General features: G+C 33.4%; 4 protein-coding genes across 9 annotated transcripts; 1 reads left to right on the top strand and 3 right to left on the bottom strand.

Moving 5' to 3' along the window:
- Window positions 1–405: 405 nt before the first annotated feature.
- Window positions 406–3,743, bottom strand: LOC108969442. 5 transcript variants are annotated; one of them, XM_018934152.1, is made up of 6 exons: window positions 3,641–3,743; window positions 3,397–3,576; window positions 3,137–3,271; window positions 988–1,491; window positions 740–921; window positions 406–669 (listed from the first exon to the last, which is right to left on the bottom strand). In XM_018934152.1, exons 2-6 carry the CDS (start codon window positions 3,512–3,514, stop codon window positions 454–456), a joined length of 1,155 nt encoding a protein of 384 aa, XP_018789697.1. In that variant the 5' UTR covers window positions 3,515–3,576; window positions 3,641–3,743; the 3' UTR covers window positions 406–453. The 5 variants fall into 5 exon arrangements, with proteins under 5 accessions (XP_018789697.1, XP_018789696.1, XP_018789699.1 ...); XM_018934151.1 differs by lacking the exon at window positions 3,641–3,743 and having other exon boundaries at window positions 3,397–3,626; XM_018934154.1 differs by lacking the exon at window positions 3,641–3,743 and having other exon boundaries at window positions 577–691; window positions 3,397–3,626.
- Window positions 3,744–4,097: 354 nt separating this feature from the next.
- LOC108969439 (protein LLP homolog) lies at window positions 4,098–4,700 on the top strand. Its single transcript, XM_018934144.1, has 2 exons — window positions 4,098–4,283; window positions 4,350–4,700. Exons 1-2 carry the CDS (start codon window positions 4,098–4,100, stop codon window positions 4,602–4,604), a joined length of 441 nt encoding a protein of 146 aa, XP_018789689.1. The 3' UTR covers window positions 4,605–4,700.
- Window positions 4,701–4,735: 35 nt separating this feature from the next.
- On the bottom strand, window positions 4,736–6,150 carry LOC108969438 (syntaxin-17). Its single transcript, XM_018934143.1, has 2 exons — window positions 5,697–6,150; window positions 4,736–5,623 (listed from the first exon to the last, which is right to left on the bottom strand). Exons 1-2 carry the CDS (start codon window positions 6,010–6,012, stop codon window positions 5,031–5,033), a joined length of 909 nt encoding a protein of 302 aa, XP_018789688.1. The 5' UTR covers window positions 6,013–6,150; the 3' UTR covers window positions 4,736–5,030.
- A 1,286-nt stretch (window positions 6,151–7,436) lies between these two features.
- On the bottom strand, window positions 7,437–19,850 carry LOC108969466. 2 transcript variants are annotated; one of them, XM_018934209.1, is made up of 6 exons: window positions 19,682–19,850; window positions 13,928–14,798; window positions 8,866–9,134; window positions 8,319–8,540; window positions 8,069–8,265; window positions 7,437–7,946 (listed from the first exon to the last, which is right to left on the bottom strand). In XM_018934209.1, the coding sequence occupies exons 2-6, from the start codon at window positions 14,695–14,697 to the stop codon at window positions 7,815–7,817; spliced, it is 1,590 nt and encodes a 529-aa protein (XP_018789754.1). In that variant the 5' UTR covers window positions 14,698–14,798; window positions 19,682–19,850; the 3' UTR covers window positions 7,437–7,814. The 2 variants fall into 2 exon arrangements, with proteins under 2 accessions (XP_018789754.1, XP_018789755.1); XM_018934210.1 differs by having other exon boundaries at window positions 19,734–19,849.
- Between the last annotated feature and the right edge of the window lie 2,156 nt (window positions 19,851–22,006).

Here is a 22,006-nt window from a genome sequence, read left to right as displayed (position 1 = left end):
TAACAAGTATTTTCATTGATTTTCCATTTTTAATTACAGATTGTTTCCCTACAATAGGTATTACGTTTATACCTAAACACACTGACTTAAAAAAGTATTGTGTGGTACTAATTGACAGATGACTGCTAACCGGAAAATAAGAATACGACCCTAAATTGAGTCAATTAAGGTTAAACAATATGAAATTTCCCAGTTCTTCATTTTTGTAGTGATCAAAGGCAGCCGTACCGTGCTCGTGTTTAAAATTAATATATTTTGTTAAGAAATTCAATACTCAACACGTTTTCATTTATATACATATGTATTGATATTGTCGTTAAGCTATTACACAATGAACTTATATATGTACATATATGTTTGCTATATTTCTATGACAAAAATTATAAGCTTTATTGAAAAGTAGGATTATCAATTATGCTAGCAATTCTATAATTTATTTATATTGCTACCTAACTATTCTTGTTGAGTGTCCTCTAGATTCACGAACACATTTCGCATTTTTTCCAAATCAGGTGGAGCCGTATCAGGGTTTCTTATCCAAAAGTGATAAGCGCGCTTATCTGTTTGTGTGAAGGGCTTGAAGCTTTTTGGATTTAAGGCATCTGTACCTGTGATTTTTGAATTGTATCGAGCGTACAAAAACACACGATAACGCCAATTATCGAAAGTCTAACGAATAGAAAAAATAACACTAATCACAAAATGACATAGGCCCATATATTAATAATTTTTTTTGTACCTGTTTCCATTCTGCTACATGTTTTACTGCCCCTTGTGGCACTGTGTTAAGAATATCTGCTAATTTTACCCAATATTGATCCAAAATAGGATCACTACGGCGGTGTTCGTTAATGACGGGATTTTGCTCCATAAAGTTAACGTATATTTCTTTTTGTTTTTTCGACATACGTTCCTTTCGTTCTAAAAGCATAATATTATATTGCACAACCAAATTATTTATTATATATTTTTGTGCTTAACACTTACGCCTAAAGCTATTTCCTGTGGTGTTTTCTTGCATCAAAGCCTCGAAATGTTGTTGTTGTTGGTGGTGTTGCATTGCATATTCATGTTGTAAACGCTCCAAGTGTAATTCTTGTTGCTGCTGTTGATGATGTTCTTCATCAATATAGACACTGGATTTTGAGTGGACCGGTAACGGGGGAGGTGAAGAGCCGTCCACCTCAGTGTTGGAACCGGTCGTATTAATTGTCGAGTCATAGTCAATTTTCGGCTCTATTTCCATATGACTTATTTCACCAGCGGGTATATTTGAATGCTGCATGCGAATTTTCATTGTGGGAATTTCATCAGCATTCTGCGAGTTTTGTGAACTTGTTCCGCTGGCATTAGAACGACCACCAACTGTTGTATGGTAAATGGGAGTGTCTGCGTTATCATGTAAATCCATAGACGACTTTTGTGCCGCTGAACAATGGCATGTCGAACAACTCCCAATTGTAGTGAAGTTTTCTTTGCAAGGATCATAAACTGCATTGTATATAGAAGAATAAAATGTATGTATATACAATATTTAAAACTTAGTTCACAGAATATACATGTACACCACCAAAATATATAGTCGAGTTTTTATGTTTTTTAGAATTTTTATATTTATAAATTATGACATTGTACATTATGGGTGTATAGATTGCTTTGGTATTCAATAAGTGTATTTAGATTGTTCAATTTCCAGTTTGCGGAATATGTCCAGCTAATCTGATTGTTGCGGAGGTGTGGTTTTATAACTAGTCCACATTGAATACGCTCGCTGATCGGTGGATGTTAGTGGTTTGAAATTTTTTATATTGTGCGTTACAGAACCAGACAGTTTGTAATTGTAGCGATAGTACATAAAAACTCTGTACCGCCAAGCATCAAATGTTTGTTTCCATTCATCCACATTTTTTACCGCTCCTTGTGGTATATTGTTTAAGATTGAAGTCAATTTATTCCAATGGGATTCTAATAAAGAATCGTTGCGTCGTTGAGACTGCATGCATGGGTTTTCTTCGAAATATTTAACATACATTTCCTTTTGGTCTTTAGACATTCTCTCTCCTCTCCCTGTTTAAAGAATTATAATCGAATTAATTCCTTAGTACAATACCAATAAAATTACATACTTCGAAAGCGGTTCATTGAACATGAAGCAAACTGATGTTGCTGGTAATTAATTTTCTTAAAGTGGGTGTCAGTGATGGCTCTATTTTCAAAAAGATGTCCTGGGCCAAACAAATGAAGTTCTTGGTTTTGCTGATTTTGTAAATGATCGATTTCAAACAATTGCTTCTTTAGTGTCCGTGTTTTTTCGATTTCATAGTCACTAGGGTCGGATCTTGTAATTTTTTGCTCGTTAGTAATAACCAGCAATTTAGATTCTTCAGTTTGGTCCGAAAAACCTTGGAAAGCAGTCTCTTTATTAGGGGATTCGGAAGCACTTGTAAAAAATTTTCGCCCATCGAAAATAGGTAGTTCTTCTGTACATTTAGTATCTTTACTACCAAAGGGATCTCCATATTTTGTTTTCCGAGCTTCTACAAGGTTTATATTTTCATGTAATTGTAAGGAAATGTCTGTAGAAATAAAGTTCTCTGCAGAAGACGAGTCAGCGATGCCATTATCTGGTATGTCATTTAGATTACCTGGAAAAAGAGCATATTAACGATACTAGATTTAATGTAAACATGTTTACGAACTTACTAGAGGCAAGTGCAGTACGGTGAGCGTGAAGTTTTTATGATTATTTAGTTGAAACTGAACATTTCTAAAAAATTATAATTTATCGTTTTTCCATACATACGCATATATATTTATTTCTTACTTAACATAATCATAATGGATTCTAAAATTAATCTCACGACAGTCTCCTCTACGCAACCAGAAAGGATTAATATTTTTGGAACAGTTTTTGTGCTACCTCAAAGCAATCAAACGAACTACAATTATGTAAATGTTTGTTTTGGGCAGCACATATCGGTTTATAAACCTTTAGCTCCTAAAATTTTAGATGTCGCTATCTTAATATAGTATATGTTAAACCTAACAAATTTGTACATTAGTGATATCAATCGTCTTAATACTCATACCACAATATATTGCAATAATTTTGGGATTCACTGATGCTATTACTCACCTTGTCCAATTTCTATAACGAAATTGGTTAGATCATGGCATTGCGCCAAATAATGCAAAAGCAGCTCATCCGGTATGTTGAATCCAATCTTTTTATTTCGAAACTCAAAGTTATAAATTCCAAATGCTGCTCTCACTAAAATAGATTTATTATATTATGTGATTAATATTTCTTTAGAAGTACATTTATTTATATAGGAATTATGGTAAATGTTTCCTTATGTACCCTCTTTTACATGATCAACAAATCATTTTTCATACCAACATTTCTCAAGTCCCAGATGTTCAAATTGCGGTTTTCTTCAGGCACTCCAATCATTAGAAGTTTCTTACTGTCACGGAACTGAAAAGGAATTATTATACCCGAACGAAGTACCATTTTATTGTCTTAAAAAGACTATATCCGAGTTAATTCATTAACACTATTCAAAATATTGTTGCCTGCAAAATATTCTTCATATAACTTCCAGGCTAAAGGATTCACTTTATTTATTTTTTTACTTACTTTCAATGTTCTATTTTGTGGATAAAATTCCACACCAAATGTCAATCGAAGAGGAATCGATCCACAAGTGAACTGTGGCGCAGGAAACTCGAATCAGATCATTATTATACAAGTTATACCATCATGTTTCGTTATTAATATTTGATTATATAAAACTTGAAATAGATACATTTTTACAATATTCATTCATATTTTTGTTTTAGAAATTAATTAATTTTTCAACAGCTATGTTGGTGTCAAGGGCAGATAAATAATTTAGTGTGTTTGTAATGAAAACTTGGCATCTCTGATAGGATTGACGTTCTTTTTYATTCAACGTTTGATCTGACATATAAGAGAGAATGTCAAAAATATATTATATACGATCCTTGCGAATATAATGCACACACGTGTTTATGTTGGGATATTCGGTTTACAATTCCTTTAAAATAATTAAACAATTTGCTATTTGCCAAATATGGGTCGTACAAACCGTTCCCGTAAACGTCGCGATGAAATGAATAAGATCAAAAAAGCGCGTTACGAAGCAAAGGAACTCATTCGATTAAAAAAAACATTGGGCCTTATAGACGCTGAAGGAAATGAAGTTATGAAAGATATGTCAGATGTAGCCACAGTAAAAACAGGAAAAGAATTAAAACTAGTAATACGAGATAGTAAACCGAACCTCAAGAAATGTATTCCAGTAATGTTTGTTTATAATTTTCAGGAGAAAAAATCTCGTGAAGAACAAGAATTGGAGCATGAGATGGAGGAGCGACGAGAGCCAGGTAAAAACTTTACAGAAGTTAACGAGAATACTGGAAAAGTCCATGTTTACAATAGTAAAACTATGAAAGATCAGCACGGTTCATACCCGCCATGGTATAAACCAAAGAAAACAGCTAAACGGATACGAAAGAAGGCGCACGCGATGAAAAAACGTTTTAAGCAGACTTGGACAACTGCGAATGTTCCGTTGTGAAATAATTATTCTTTTCTAGTTCATAGAGTATGGTATAATATATATATATATGTATTTTTAATTTCACAGGAAGTATGTATTTATGGATATATAGAACTTTTTGAATATAAAAAACAAAGTTTTCAGAAATAAATTACATATTAAATCCACGGTGAAAGCTTGAACCCTTGTTACTTTAACATATGGGCTTTATTTTGGTACATATTAAATAAACTATTAAAGTTTTATAATGTAAAAAAAACAATTCGCATACATATATAAATAAATAAGTCTTCATTGTATAGAACAGTAACTACGTACTCTACATATCACACCTGTTGTAGTTTGCGCTACAGAATCTAATTGTCCATTGGTGTCCACGTGTAATGCCAATTGGGTGCAACCCTCTTTTGTGTATTTCTTACTTTGTTTTTCCGACGCTAAGGGTCATTCATCCTTTCTTTCCATTTCCATAGGCTCTTGTGAACTTTCTTCTTCAATATTACCTTGCATAACTGTGGGATTTATTGATGGGTTGCTCTTCAAAACGGAACCACCTGTGAATCCAAGAATTCCACAGCCCACAGCGGCCAGACCACCTGCTTTCAAACCGGCTACCAAACCAATAGGGCCACCTACGCAAGTGCCTATCAATGCGCCAACCACTGGATACATTGCTTTTTTGTACGTAAGAGCTTTGCGCAAATTACTCTCGCCAATTTGCACATTTTCAAGGGCTTCTTCGGCGTTATCAGCAATGATTCGTACATCATTTCCTTGTTCTTGGACCAATTGATGCATATTAAGATACATTCCATTAAGATCCCGGATCTCGTTTTGCAACTCTTCTAGTTCATCCAAGCAAGCTTGTCTCTGTTGCAATTGATATTCTTGCTGTTCATACTTTGTTTCTATCGGAGGAATTACTTGACGATGTGCTGTGGTTAGTCCTATTTCTGCTGGAGGGGGAGTTTCTTCCTCTTCATAATTTTCCAATAAGCCCGAGTATTTATTATATGACGGTGCTTTTAACTTCAGCTCTTTAATGAAATTTCAGTGGTATGATTAAGAATAATATAGAATATTATATTACTTTAGCTATATTTAGCTTACCTAAATATTCACTCATGCCTTGGAAAGCTTTGCTTTTACCATCTTCCATCATTATATCAAAACGTTCTAAATCTTCAGAACGGACCCTTTCTCGTAGAGCATCCATCTCAATTAACAGATTCTTAATTTGTTTAATTACACGTGTTGCATTAATTTCCTCTTTCTTAATTTTATTCCAATCACCCAAAGCTAGGCTTTTTTCGATATTGCTGCGATGATTTTTCAGGAGACTCAAATGATGTGGAATGGCGAGGTCATTAAAACGTCGAACGGAGACTTCCGCCTGTTTTAAAGGTATTTTTTCGTTTAAAGCCATTGTTTATAACTATCAGAACTCTGAGAGAAGCTATAACATAATATGGCGTTCGCGGATATAGTAATATAATAATTCGAATTGATTTTAAACTTCAATAGTGAATTTGGTATTATAGTATTTTTGATATGACAAATAAAGTCAAAATTATTTTCTTTTGTATTGCAATTTTGTTTTCATTYCATTTTTCGCTATGCAGGGTTGATATCAATTAGTATAAAAAATGTTATCAAGAATACCACTCTGTTGAATATACGTTTTAAGTATAAGCTTAATGGCTGATTCTCATAGAACCTTTGCATCATTTTCCGTCAGACATTTGTTTCGTCAGAGCATTTCGTTGCATGCATGAGTACATTATCTCTGATGAGTACGTTTAATAAAAAGTAACCAAKTCAAATATTGGTCAATTCTCATCTTTCAACACTTTGCCAAGGAATAGTCAGCATTTTTATTCTGGCATACCTTTTTTTTATTAATTTTTTTTTACAGGCTATGAAGGAAATAGCACTATTGAGAAAATTAGAAGGAAGAAGTCACAAACTGGTCATCCCTTCCCCTTCTGCATTACCGCAATTTATCCAGAGATCGCTGATATACAGCATTTGGGGTAGGGGCGAGGTTCCATACACAAGGCTACATATGTATGTATGCCAGAGTCAATCGGGCAATCGATAATGAGTGACCCTCTCTAAAGAGTATAGATGTTTTCATCGCAGATGTAAACATACCTGTGGATGTTTTTTAAAGCGTCGTCGCCACTCTATTCATTTGCTTAAAAACAAAAAAAGTTCTAGTTATGTCGTATGGTATGTACCTGACTTAAGTCCTAAATAAGAATAATTGATTTTTACATGAAAGAGTTTATTTCGGCATACCATTTTGTTTTCAGGATACTTAATGGAAAGTATATACTATATATATACTACTCAGTTATCATTAAAATTTTCTCAGCTATGAGCAGGAGTTTCTTGGCTGACTCGATCCCAAGTGGTAGGTAATACATAGAATACGAGCGTAACAACAACTTTCACAGTTGAATTTCTCTTTGATCAAAGCAAATCAGCTTATTTTGCTGTTATTGCAAACTATTTCTCTAATATAGTTTTGTTATTTTGATCCATCGGTCGGTTAGGGCCTTATCTTTTAGCATCAATTCACTAATGGTAAAATTTCTTTCTTGCATTCGAATGAATAACAAATCATTTCAATAGAAGGGGGCTCACTTCCGTTGGTTGACTATTGTTGTACATATAAACTTCAGAAGCATTGCCCCTATACAGATTGGAAAAAAGCAAAAAAAAAAAAAGGTGTCCTGTAAAATTTTATTTTTGTAACATACGATTATTTCGCAAAAAGAGGAAGGCTTCTTGATCAAAATATGGTACTAAACAAAACAAAAAGAATACCGTGTATTTTTCGCATAGTTCAGTTTTTYATTTATATGTATGTATACTATTTATTGTCAGTAAATGCAATAGTGTTCGTTAAACCATCGTTTTTTGGATACACGAGTATTTGTCAATTTGGTCATTTGTAAATGGCAAGTTTACTTATTTATGTACATATTACAATCATACAAGCTTTCATTTAGATACTTATTTACAAATATTCTCCCACACTTATGTATTATTTATTAAAGAATCATAGGTTGAAGTCCCATGCATATGAAGTCAAAAATTGATAATTGACAAAACTATGTAAATTATTTAGGAGAGMAACTTTTTCACATTTTTAATAGAAAATCATTAAAATAAGCTAGAGCTAACTTAATTACATATGTATACAGTCTAGTTCTTTGATTCCTAAGGACAATTGGCGTTAGGTCCATTTCGGCACTTCATTAATAGATTTAGCATGCTCTCAAGCCTGTTAGTCCGGGTCTCTGTTTGGTACAGATTTGAYTGTAACCGGCTTATGTCCTGCTGCTGCTTTTCCTGGATTTGAAATTGTTAAAAAAAAATACGTTATCTAGATGTATGTATATAGTATATAAACACATGAAACAGAACAACATCTAAAAATGAAAAATATTTTAATACTGTTGCAGTACACTTACTATAGTACTTAGGCGACTCTTTAAGGTATCAACAACACTGTGAGCAGCTTGAAGTGATTTCTGCAACTCATTTGTATGTACCCTCTCATTTGCTAAGGAGCGCTCAATTTTCTGAAGACGAGCACTAACATCCTTATCACTTGACTCGATTTCATTTTCCAAATCACGTGCTTCAAAAGCATCATCATCTTGCAAACCTGTACAAGATATCTGTTGTATACATATTTCTCTATTTAGGCATACAACTTACCGATTTTCTTGCAACTTTGCTGATCCAATTGTAAAACGAAACCTTTGCGGCATTCACAAAAGTATGAGCCAATTGTGTTGACACAGGTCTGGTCGCATGGCTTCTCTTCCTTACATTCATTTATGTCGTGTTCACAATATTTCCCCTTAAATCCTGCGGGGCAAGTGCACGTGTCAGGTTCGGTACAAGAGCCACCATTTTGGCACCCAGTGCTACAAATAGCTGTTAAAGAAAAATTACAGATTACAACTTGAAAATAATGCACAAAATAGAACAGGTCATATAAAAAAGAGCTATACTCGAGCACATCCAAGCAGTGAGAACTTAGGACTGGATATCAACACAATCTTATTTTATTACATATACATACATACCTATGTACATATGTATATCACGTATCTTTAGCCTTTGAATATTTTGGAACATTACGAACTTCAAACACACACGGCTAAATTAATTATTTTGTTTTAAATATGAACATTCTAATCTATCATATACCATATGTATCTATGTAAATGTATGTATATATTACAAGGCAACCGCTTACGCTTTGAGCAAGAATCTGAATTTGGAAATTCGCGTGCCCAACCGCTACAGCAGTCGTATGTAACTTGTTGCGATGCCATATGGCGAATGACATCGCGAAAAGCCTGCTCATGGACTAGCTGAACTCTGGTACACATCTGATTTGGATGTTTCATCTGCACTTGAACTGCGCTGCAAGGCGTGTTGATATGTTTCCAGATCGGTCTTGTATAGACTTCGGTTGTTTTTACGGGCATTGTGATGGTGCGTTGCTGTACACAAATATGTCGTCTGCAAGTGAAATTGATCTACATTAGTATGAGATATAATCTCAATGTACTTTTTATGATCACAAATTTGATAGTAAAATTTTGGTAGCTCATATCAGTACCACAGTAGTGGGTTGAGCCTATCCCACTTTTCCTAACCTGTGACCTTTTGTGACCCTCTGTGAATTTAGTAACAAATATTATTTATCACTCTATTAATATTGTTAATGTAGTTCCTTATCCACATATATGTAAGTMATTAATATATGTACATATGTATTTGCATATAAGTATGTTGACATGAGATGCATATGTATACATACATACATACATACATACTTATGTAAGTATAACCATGTCAATATCTTAATTAAAAGCTTAGGAGTAATGAAAGTTGTGAGCATTGAGAGAATGTGTTATGAAAGGGCCCATTATGAGAAGGCTCTACGGTGATGTTGAGGTGAAGTTTAATTTTAATTCCATAAGAGGACATACACACGCATTCCGCGTATTTTATATTGCTGCAAACCTGTTATTCAATCTTTAAAAAATAGCACCTTGCTAAAATGAAAAGTTTTCGCATCGCTAAAAGCTAAACATACATACATATGAATTTATCTACATACTATGTACCGTCATGTTTTCGAGTTTTGATTTATAGTCACATACACACAAATCATCAAATATACTCGTATATGTATGAGTAGAGTTGAAATTAGTATATTCACCCTGCCGAATATTGCTGCAATTCACACTTCTTATTATCAAATGGTTACTTCTTATCCTAACTTATTATTTACAAAAGTGCGATAATACCGTACTCATGAACCCGTTAGAATTAATGTACTTTATGAGGGGATATTATTTARCTAACGTCATTGAGTACTTAATTGTCTTTTCTATACAACAATTCTGCACAATTGATTAAATTGTGATGTTTGACATAACTATTGCATTGATAATTTATTGTTTTGTCTTTATTTTTAAATAATATTTGCTCTGTATTAAATAGTTATTTATAATAATATTTAAAGTTAACATATCCACAACAAAACCCGGAGAGTTCTTCTGGTATTTACATATATAAATATAATAAAACTGTTTTAATTTTCTTTCAACATTCCCAGTAAATAAAGAAAATAATCTGCAAATTGTGTCTGGGTAGAGAGAATTAGGGTGCAGTGGTAATTGAAATTTTGAATGCATTTTTCATTTTCATCACAACACACACATGCTTTTCTCTCTGCCATAAATGTATGTCTGTACGTATAGATGTGAACGCATGCTACTGGAAATTCGCGAAATTCCCTTTTCGCCTAATCGGCACATGCATTTTGACGATGTACATGAAGCTAAATATGCAGCACTCGCGGCAGCCGCTTTGACAAATTAAAAGCATCTCGGTTGCAACGGCTGCAAGACGATTAAGTGATCAATTTTGTCTCAGCCACGCACATACGAAGGCACTTGATTCTCTCACTCCATATTTGCGAGTGCTATTTTTGCTGTAAACCATATTTAATACAAACTTTTTAAGAACATAAAACTTCTTAAAATTTTTTTGTTAATATAACTATTACAAGTTTATATGCAAAGAAAATTGAAAAAATTAAAATTTTATGGAATTATTTAGCACCCTACTTCTAAAAGTATAYATGTATATGTACACATGTATGTACGAACTTCTTCAATAGTCCATTGACCTTTTCACCCTATGAATTGCTGTTTTGGATAAACATACCTATGAGTTTATTCGACTATATCATGTAAATACCTAGTTACAATAAACATTTGCACATGAAAAAATAGCAATAGGAGTGTAAGCTAAAACTTGATTCTTAACATTGTTAAAAATTCTTTATGACATCCTCTTCTACACAATAATGAAGAATGAAAGCGACGTATTAAATCAAAAATAGGAGGAACGAACATACATATGTATGTATATGTATATGTCTGCTCTAAGAGTAAATATTGAAAAGTGCTGAAAAAGACATGCAGAGAGAAATTTTACTTAAATATCAATATTTTATTAACTAATTCGATACAAGAAAATTTCATCAAACATACCGTAAAAATTATTAAATACTGCCTACTCTTATTATAGTAGTTAAAGCTTAACTATCAACATTAGSAAAGATTCAAGAGCGGTAATCTACATTATTTTGCGATTTTTAGAGTTTAAATAAATTGAATATAATTTAAAAAAAACATTTGTACCTACAAATTTTGATTTATTTATGAACATATATGCTGATAAAGTTACCAAAAGTGATCTNNAAAAAAAAAAAAAAAAAAAAAAAATCGATGCTCTTTAAATATATTAAAAAAATTTCCAAGTAATAACTATTTACTGTAGCACTTTTTTGTTGTGAAATATGTTTTATGAATTTACATTATCAAATGATATATTAATATGTAATAATATAAATTCTTTCCAAACGCTTCCCGAAAAATGTAAATTCAGGGTGCTTCTATGCGTTTTCAAGTAGACTAAYTTCCATAGCTTTCCTGTAACTACTCGAAACCACCAGTCGTCCGAAATAGGGATCCTTTTGAAATTGATCCGAGATTGAATTCAAGTAATTTGGTAAAACTACTTCAGCTAATAATACAAATTACTGAATGCCTCCTTGAGTCTTACTTTTTACGACTTCTGATCTCCGTTTGTAATCAAATGCTAGTTTCTAACTATTTAATACTAACGTTACAAGTCGAGTGCAAGCACAGAGATGGTACTACTTATGATAGGTGAATAGGTAAGAATGATACTCTGGTAAACTTCCGGGAAGGGGTGGGATAAAAGTTCATTATGAAAAATTATGTTTGCATTATCATCCCACTACAATATATTGCTTCATTACGAGATATATATAATATATATTTATATATGTATGTAGATATGTGTATACATAAGAATTGTATTGCGAAAGTGTAACTAACAAATATGGTATACCAAAAACATATCTATAAGAAACAAATTTCACCTAATATATAAGCGTATTATTTGTTTGTGGATATTTTTCAAAAGCTGTGTCGAGTATTGTGTAATATGATGTTTTACATTTAATTCAAAATAAATTGAAGAGACTTTTGACGCCATAACAACCCATTTGGAGCGATGTTTATTTGTTATTATTTGTTTTTTAAGGTGAAGTATTTTTATGAAAGGTTTCAATAGCTTTAATTTCGATTATAAAAGGTCTTTAATAAGTAATTAATTGCTTCGACGAGTGTACATATGTATGAAAGTAACTGGCGGTTACTTTGTACTTGGTAGGAGAATTTGAGGTGTACAACTGAAGTGTTCTAAGACCTTTCCAGATTAATTTGTGTTGCAACCTTAAGCGTTTATGACACTTTTAACTCTATTTGGGATATCCATTGGATTGCGGTCCAGACGGTTAAKGACGAATCCAATGAAGAATTCCCAAATATTCAAATTCAAATTTAACGAATAAACTAAAAATAAGTAAGGAAGGGTGTACCCGAACATTKCATACTCTTGCAACTTACAAGGATTAAAGCCGGGGAAGTACCTTCAAGTTTTCACTCGATTTTAGAAAAACATATTCTCTAAATWTTATTGAGATAGCTTACATATTGTCCGATATATGCGGAATAAAGTTTCCCGGATGTTCGCAGATCTTTATACTAAGTATTTGGGGCTTAAGGGCAGTATTGCCTCGATTCTACTTATTTTTAACACACAGACAAAGTATTATCAGAAAAAAATTCTCCTGATATTTCAATTAAATATCTTACACATTGACCGATATTTTCGGTAAAAAGYTAACTAAAGGCGCTGAGTCGAGCAGGTCCCGAAATATGGGGGTTTACTTAAATGATGGCGGTGCCACACCCWTCGGCAAATTTTGACAGCAGTTCTAATATAATCTTCTCCTATGACCTCGCGTGTAAAATTTTAGTTGATTCGGAAGCTTTTTTTTTTCAAAGCTTTTCAAATCACAGGTGCACTTTATACGTTACATGATTAACGGCGTTTTTTGGGYGTGGCAGTRGTAAGATTACGCCCATCTACAATACCAAACATCTTATGGTACCAAGAACTAGTCAAGTGAATTTCATCAATATATCTTAATTGTTACAGCTTGCACGAAYGGACGGACAGGATAGTCACCAAGATTTCCAYTCTTCTCGATATTCTGATCATTTCTATATGTAACTCCTTATCTATCTCGAATAGTTTTAAGTGCAATGTTCAACCGTTAGGTGACCAAAACTGTTATACTCTGTAACAACATTTAGCAAGATTTTAAAAATGACGGGAGTGAAAAGTGTCTAACTTACCGAGTGAGCGCGATAGCAAAGAACAGATTTATCCTAAAAGAGACGGCTTGAATCATTTTCGGTTAGGGACACCAAACTGGGTACCACCCCTTCCGTTATAGTATTTTTACTTTTTTAGCGTTCCTTACCCTTTTTTTTTTAATATAAAATTGATTCTCTGCGAATGTTCCCCACGAATATATAAAAACCACTTCCTGCGGTTTTTATTGCTCAGTGTATATTTAACTACATATAAAGAATTTCACATGGCGGTCAGTTGAAAAATTAAATAAAAATTATCACTAGTAGTACACTTAACATAAAGCAACTCTGACTTAAGAATGATAGCATCTTTTAATATCTCCACAAAGGAATATACTTATTATGACAGTCGCCGCCCCTGCCCTTGTGTTTATGTCGGAGGTGGCCCTTGAGCCAAAATATGGCTTGCCACAAAAAATGTAACAGATTATAAGGTGTCATAATGAATGCAAATTAATTATAATCAATTATTACTTCACTTACTTTTCCATGTCCTTTGAGTCGATAGTATTTGTCTCGTTTGGCTCATCGGTAGTATGTGGCAGGTCCGAGCTTGGTGGTGCTGCCGTAACATAACCTCGTCGAGCCGGCACTAATGGAGGAGGAAGAATTGTTGGTGGTGTGGCTGTTGTATGTAGAGGTACAAAACCATAACTGCGTCGAGTATTCACCCAATCCGGACTTGTAATTTCAGTTCCATTCGGACCGATAAKTTCCACATCATCACTATTGTCGTCGCCTTTTCCACCATTGTCACCTGCATTTACGGCACTGGGCGAAGAAAAACTTTTTGGCGTTTCAAACGTGTTGCTATGCGCATTGTAGACATGATACTTCCAATCTGGGCTAACTCGATGATTGCGAGCGCCACGTGATGAAATATTATTGTTATAATAGTTTCTTGAACTTAAGCGACGCAGTCTCGTCGACCTTGTTTTATTGTAAGCCTGTTCCATTTGAGCATTAGGGCCAAATGAGGACAATATTTCGGGCTGTACTTGTCGATATTGAAACTGAATCCTTTGCTGCAGGCGTTCTTCTTCTTGAGGTACAACAAGTGATTTATGAGACTTCTGTTGATGAGGGTGATGATATCGATTTCTCTGGATCGTCGATTCCTGTGATTGATACGATGCAGTGTCTTTCTGCCCTATAATGCTGACTTTTGCATAAACATTGGCATTGGAGAAAATAATAAGCACCGCGGATATGACTGCCCAATTCACAATTTTTGCCATTTTATCAAAGTGCATAAGTAAATATTTAAATTCTTGTATATGTATTCAGTAATTGGCTTTAATCTTATTTAATACTTCTATGAAATATTAAGAATTCAACCAAAAATATTAAGGACCTAAAAAGTGATGGGGAAAAATGTTTATAAGTGAGTTGTTCGAAACAAAATGCATTTTAGAGATTATTTAAAAAATTCTTATGAATTCGTTGTGCTTGAAAATTAACATTATTTTATCAATGTCGGATTAAACCCTTGAATTCCCACGACTATCATTTCTATAKGGCAGGTATACCATACTACAAAATATGGACATCATATTGTGTATGCACGTTAACTCAAGTATGTGGGTATGTAAGAATTTATAGATAGATACACATACATATGCATATTTCAACTGTATTATTTTCATAATTTATTTATTTTGATTTCAGAATCCTCTATTCCAAATAATCCATTTGGGCGACAAACAGCAAAATCTTCATATCACATGATTGAGCTTAGCGYAATAATACGAAAATCGGTAAACGTTAATTCGAGATACCATAGAAGTTTGTACACATACATACATACATATATGTATGCAACATTCATCCGCATCCCTGATAACTCTGCTTGTGCCTAGGAATCCGGTGATGCATTTAATTATGAATTATGAATTCCAGGAATTTTCATATACATACGTATGTATATATGTGTTATGTTAAGCGTTTGTACGTAATTACTTATGTATGTGCGCCTTTGTCGCCTTATGTATAAGGTATTTAAAGTTGAAGTTTGCAGCATATTTATTTTACTGAAACCCGCAAAGCTAGAACTTCACATAAATTTAAAAACTTGATTGCTTTGTGGTATTACTTCCCAATTTAAATAATAACAAGGGAAATAACTGTGAGGATGAAATGTATTTGAGCAAATGCTTTGCCATCTGAAGGTTCGAAATATTGCGACTGTGCCATATATATATATGTACATACATATATGGTAGAGTAAAAAAAAAAAAGTAAAAAAAGAGTAAAAATTAGACTCTAATGAAGAAATTTAGAAACTACTTAAAACTTACTCTTAGACTTCACGCAAATCATCAGGGTTCAGTAATGCTCAGTAAGAAACAATAATTTTTCTAAAGCTTTATATATTTAAATATATGTACATATGGTATACTATTGTATTGCTTCCAGACATAAAATTTTATTATTAAGCATGCCTCAATAATAATAATGCATATGGTAAGTAAAAGAAGCGTTTGCTGTTGAACGTTCTTTCAATTTATTGACCATCAGTCAGACAATGAATTGAGCATATGCGCCAATTAATAAGAAGCGGTCGCTGAAGTATGGATTACACTACGCGAGTGCTGGAGGAATCGGAMWAAAAAAAAAAAATATTTCTACAAACTGAAAAGTTTGTGTTATCAAAGATCTCACCATCTCGATGGCGACGGGTTTAATTATTCAAATTGCAATTAATTTTAAATACAAACTGTCAATGACACTGGCAGAGACTAATGAACTGTAAAAAATATTAAGTGATATTACACGCATATGGTAAAATTATTACACAATTCCCTAAGCACCACACCGAGCCGATTCTTCCTCCGCTGGCATGTAAGTACGTATGTGCTCATAAGTGTTAATCAATAACTAGCATATTAACTACAAAAGTGAATGTTCGTTCACATGTACATACATATGTAGAAATGTATATATACATATGTATATATGTACATATGTTCTTGTAACATGTACAACGTACCCCGAATGAACTATCGTACATAAATGAACTACTTCACAAGTAGAAATCCCGAATTGAATTCGAAGTAATCAGAAAGTCCTTGATTACAGTTAAACATTTCGAAATGAAAGAAAGTAAGGAAGAGCAAAGTTCGGATGAAACATTTAATACTCTCGCAATTTGTAAGGGTCTAAGCCGGGGAAATTCTTTCAAGTGTTGGCAATATTTATTCATTGTTCTACGAARTCGTAAAATAATTACAATCAAATTTGGTATCTTATGGGTTTATTTAAGGTCGTAGGCTCGCTTAGTTTCATTACAACATTTTCATTCGTGTCGAAAATATTATATTTATGTACATATATTAAAATCAACAAGTCAATTTCCGTCATAATCAGCAATAAACTACATTATTAAAAAAATTATCGACTTAACTTCATTTTAATTTTTGGAAGACAACTCAAACATTCACCGATAGGCAAACGACACGACATATACGGTTGTTTAGGTATATGGGTATCAGGGGAAGTATTGAATCCATTTTACGCATATTTGGCATGAAGGCCAACCAGAAAATATGATCCTTGAGTTTCTTTAAGATAACTCACATATTGATCGAAATACATACATATATGGCATAAAATAGGCGTAGTTGTATTCGGATTTGATCCATTTTCAGAATGTAGGACAGTAATGTCAATATAATATTGTGTACTGAATTGGGTTGAAATTGGTCGAGAACTTCCTGAGGTAGAGGATTTCACTTATATCGAATCTWTTGAAACTCTTCCATACCATTCTATTTGTGAAATTTTATGCTTCTGRCGTATTTCTTTTGTGAGTTATTAATGATTGTTTTATTTTATAAGTAGGTTTTTCTTTAATGCCATTTTATGGGTGTTGGGATCCAATTACGCCCAAATGCAATACTAACCAACCTGAGGTGCCATGGAATAATTGTAGAACGCTTCAATTTTATTCAAGTTATCGCTTATCGACGGACGGACGAACAGTCACTCGAAATTTTTACTCATGCTCTTATCATTCAGATCATTTTTAAGTTTATATATTRTATATGTATATCTCGATTAGTTTTAGGTGATACAAACAAGAGTTAAATGAACCAAATTTTAATTAATACAGAGTATAATAGTCTGTATTAACAAACGAGAGTATATGTTAATAAGAARGTTCGAAGCGACATTGGTTAAAACGGTATATTAGTGAGTCTTTAACGATTAATGYATAATTTTAGGATTGTTTTCAGTGCATTGATGAGATGAAATTCACAAATATTTTGTACTTGTACGACATTAATATTTGGAAAACACTTTGGACACTAATATTTGTCAAAATGCATTTTGGAGGACTTCCGCATGAAAAATACAAGTTGCTGTAATTGAACAGTTGACTAACTAGGGTCTGCAGGTTACATACATACATATGTATATGCATGTTATTTGTATATGCCTGCATTTCTACGGAAGTAAAGGCAAAATCGAATCCACGCCAAATGCCACTTGAAGAATTTACGGAATCTGTCATTGTCATAATGGGAACAAAGAAGAAGTCAGTCATCCATGATACGTTCGCCGAAGGTTCAATCAGTCATTTTTGATTTTTTGTCTCATTGAACTTTATTAATTTTTGACACTTTTCCTACGAATTCTCTGAAAAGCCAGCCAGCTTATTTACCGATCGGCTGAATTCATTTAAATCCAACTCTAGGAACAAAAGCAGCAATTTACTCAACTGTTGCCTTGTCAACACGCTACACAATCAATTAAAATCTGCACATCGTCAAACATTGCCGGACAAACGACGAGTCACTTTACCAGCAATTAGTTTTTTCAATTTCATGGTTTTGTGGGTATGTATGGTAGATACAACTATCACATTGGCGCATATTCTTACTTTTATTCATTATTGAATCACCACAYCTATGTAGACATTGAAATAACTGCATAACGTTTTGATAAACTTTTTTCGTTGACAACAATAAAGTGTTATTTTCCGAGATATTTACGAAGTTCCGGAGAGATTCTCATCCTTAAAYTGTAGTACCAAAGGTCCTTAATATTGGTATAAAATTTATTTCAAAAGGTAATTCAATAAAAATTACCAGAAATATAAATCAATATACCGAAAAAATGCAAAATTTTAGAACCTGGATGAGGTTGATATTACAATCTTTGTGAGATTTTTCACAATTATTTAAAAATATTTCTTACTCCGACCTACTTATTAATTGTACATAGATTCGTTAAGAATGACTGTGAATTTCGAAGATAGGCCATAAATCATTAACGTATGCACATAACATTGCTTCTTCGCTTCTTCTGGTATATATGTATGTACATATCCATATATATAAATATGTATATATACATTGTACATAAAGTCGTCYAGTTAGTATGCAAATCATTTTGTAAGTAAATGTCTGATTAAGCAGCTATTAAAAGCATAAGTTGTTTCCTCAATTGTGATTTTAGGGATTTAGAGGGAATTAGGGTAAATTCACACTTATTAATAACACATATGTACATATGTAGTTGACAACAACACTGTGCTCATGGGTGAATTAAAAATCCGACTTTTTTAAAAGACTTATTAATTGTATGCATGCTTACGATTCAATTGCAATGATCGCAGCGTTGTGACAGCTTATTAAAATTCTGGGAGTTAAAGCAAACGATTTTCATCTGCATGAAGTCGACATTCCATACATATAATTTTAAACATAAATTCATGCATATTGCTGAACATCCATATATCCAAGTTTACGTCCAAAGGGAGACCGTGCCCGAGCCCACTCGACGACTGAAATTGTTTATTTTATTATTTATATCGCTGTTGTTACTGCACAAGGTAAACATCGCCTTGGTGCTACTCGAAAGAAGGCAGATGGAAAATCTGCATAATGATCAGACACTGAACACTGCAATAACCGAGAGGCTATTCAGAGGCACTTTTTAAGACAATTTTCGAAGCAACAAATTAATTTATTTCTTTAGCTATGTATAAACACAAGTATAACAGAACAATGGCTGCTCCTACAAATTATTCTTAAGTCGCCTTCAAAAGTGGGATGGGTACATTACATATTATATTATTCTTAAGGACTGTAGTTCATTCGGTACGTCAGTATTATTTAGCTTTTGCACAATTTCTGTTTGTATTTAAGACACTTCACTTGAACTATAAATGCTCAGTACTGAATTATTTCTTGCCACTCCTTTGAAATTGAACATGTACTATCACATATTTACCAAAATCCATTTCTGAACGCTAAAATCTTAGAAAGCAACAACTATAACGTACCGCCCGATTAACAATATCACGTTTATTTGTTAAATGTTGCGGTTCCGACGTTGAAACTTCTATGTCCGCTTGGTCGCTGTGCCGCGAGTCGACTGATCTCTACACTCAGACGCCAACTCTCGTTGCCAATTGTTTAAAGTTTAAACCAACGCGTTCAATGGCTTCTGCTTTGATGCAACTTCGACGTAATACATTCGCTTCCGCTTACGTCGGATTAACCAGCATACGTGGAGATGATTCCATGTTCTCTGCGCACTCACTTACCAGCTTTGTGACAAACTTGCTGCTCGTCAGAACGTGTTTAATTGAGTCATGTTCACTTTCTTTGTCCGATGTTTTGTTTATATTTTCTCTGGCTGCRTTCTCTGCAACGTCATTTATCGATGTTATTCTTGTAGAAGAGAATTTGCGTAGTTTTCTAGTTTACTGCATACAATAATACCATATACTAGATATACATACTTCGGTTGGGTATCTACAGAAGTGTYAGCAGTTTCCTCTTTGCACAGTAGTTTTCGCCACTGTTCTCAGGTGGACATGATATTTTACTATGCCCACCGCTTTGTATTACACATAAATCGTTTATTGTGAGTCCAATTATTTTATTTTTATTTCAGAAGCAATGAAATGTTGTCACAGCTAGGTTATCCTGCTGGAGTGTTAAGTTGCTGGATTAAATACGTACATAGATATTTCTTTCTTTGTAGGTTGGATGCTGTAGCAATAAGAAGAGAGTAATGGCTGGTTGGGACTCTACACCAAAGAATACTTATGGACGTAAGATAAGAGAAGCCAACTGTTTCAGCAAGCCCATCTCAAGAAGCATGTACATATGTACGTATATACATATGTAAGTTTATAGATGTGCAAAAACATAACCAAAATAATAATAAATAGATACATGATATTTTTACAACAATATCCTAAACTAAAAGGGACATATGTATATGCTCTCACTTAAATTAAGTTCATTGTCAATTACAATTTTGAAGGAAGAAGACTTGTATATGAGTACAAGAAAAATAAGCCGGTTAAGTTCCATTACGAAATATACGAGTACTACTTGATAGGCATGTTAACGCGTAATCACTTGATTAAATACATCACCACTACGCAATCGATGAAAGGTTTAATTTATAGTTTACACAGTGAATCAAAAAAGTTTTGGCACAGGCGTTGTCTTTTGCTGAAAAATGTATTGTATTCAAAATTGAAATGACAATTTTTTTTACCAACTTTTCGACGCAGTTCGTATTATTAGCTTACATATAAACATACATGTACATATATTATAATAAGCAAAAAAACCACTCGATATTTCAAAAAACAAAAAAAAAAACGTATGAAAAATCGGCTAAAAGCTCATGAAGAAGGTTCTGCAAAAATTGTGAGTAAGTTAATGTTTTGTTGTTCAATTTTCAGTCATTTTATGTCAGTGCAAAAAATTTACTAGTTATAGAGAGTTTGGGGAAAATTTTATTATTTTGTACTTTCAAGTCAAAGTCCTTTTCTTCGCGGAATCACTTATAATGGAATTAATGCATAACTTTTAAGTTGGTTGGTATGGTGACCTCTCCGCAGTTCCTCTCCCGTGGATCCGCCCCTGTAGAGTGAGCAAAATGGCCGGTCGAAATTTCGATATAASTCCTAAAGTTATAATGAATTTGCACGTGAGGTTATCGTGGAATATTATTATGCAGAACCTTATTCAAGTGTTCGAAATATTATAAAACACTACATCAATACCAGAAGTTTATGTCCAAAAAATTCACACCGCGTCAGGACTTTGCCTAAACTTTTTTGATTCACTGTACGTAGCGTGCCATCAACGAGTTATCTAAATTTTTCCACGGTTGCTCGTTGCTGCCACAAAGGAAGAGTGGCTTGAAGCAATCAACACACAAGGTGCTAGTAAACAATAAATTTTCATGTGCTCAAGCTCTGGCCCTGGCTGATATCTTAATCTAAGGCAGTTATTAAATGAGTAGGTAAATTATAATAGATAGATTAGACTAGTAGAGCACTATTGATAATATGATTGATTCATTAAAATATATAATAAATTTTCAATGTGTGTATGGTATTTGTCCACATGATATTGATATCAACACCCGCGCCGTTAGTTCTGCTTTCTCCAGACTGGACAAGGAAGCAACACAAATAGTTCTGGCATCAAAAAACAGTCGTCGCACTCGCGACTTGGCACTCACGTCACTGTTGAAGTTGTAGATAATTTCGTCTATCTTGGAACCTCCATCAATGCCAGCCTAGAA

Source organism: Bactrocera latifrons, unplaced genomic scaffold (genome assembly GCF_001853355.1).
Source record: "Bactrocera latifrons isolate USDA-ARS-PBARC rearing strain unplaced genomic scaffold, ASM185335v1 scaffold_252, whole genome shotgun sequence".
NCBI lineage: Eukaryota > Metazoa > Arthropoda > Insecta > Diptera > Tephritidae > Bactrocera > Bactrocera latifrons.
This window is presented reverse-complemented; position numbering and strand designations above follow the sequence as displayed.

Excerpts from the sequence above, each read along its gene's own strand:
- LOC108969442 (XM_018934152.1), bottom strand. The coding sequence starts at position 3,514 with ATGGTACTTCGTTCGGGTATAATAATTCCTTTTCAGTTCCGTGACAGT. Across the intron at positions 3,272-3,396 it reads CTGGGACTTGAGAAATGTTG|TGAGAGCAGCATTTGGAATT; the intron begins GTATGAAAAATG and ends AATCTATTTTAG. Across the intron at positions 922-987 it reads CACAGGAAATAGCTTTAGGC|AACGAAAGGAACGTATGTCG; the intron begins GTAAGTGTTAAG and ends TTATGCTTTTAG.
- LOC108969439 (XM_018934144.1), top strand. The coding sequence starts at position 4,098 with ATGGGTCGTACAAACCGTTCCCGTAAACGTCGCGATGAAATGAATAAG. Across the intron at positions 4,284-4,349 it reads CAGGAAAAGAATTAAAACTA|GAGAAAAAATCTCGTGAAGA; the intron begins GTAATACGAGAT and ends TATAATTTTCAG.
- LOC108969438 (XM_018934143.1), bottom strand. The coding sequence starts at position 6,012 with ATGGCTTTAAACGAAAAAATACCTTTAAAACAGGCGGAAGTCTCCGTT. Across the intron at positions 5,624-5,696 it reads AGGCATGAGTGAATATTTAG|AGCTGAAGTTAAAAGCACCG; the intron begins GTAAGCTAAATA and ends ATTTCATTAAAG.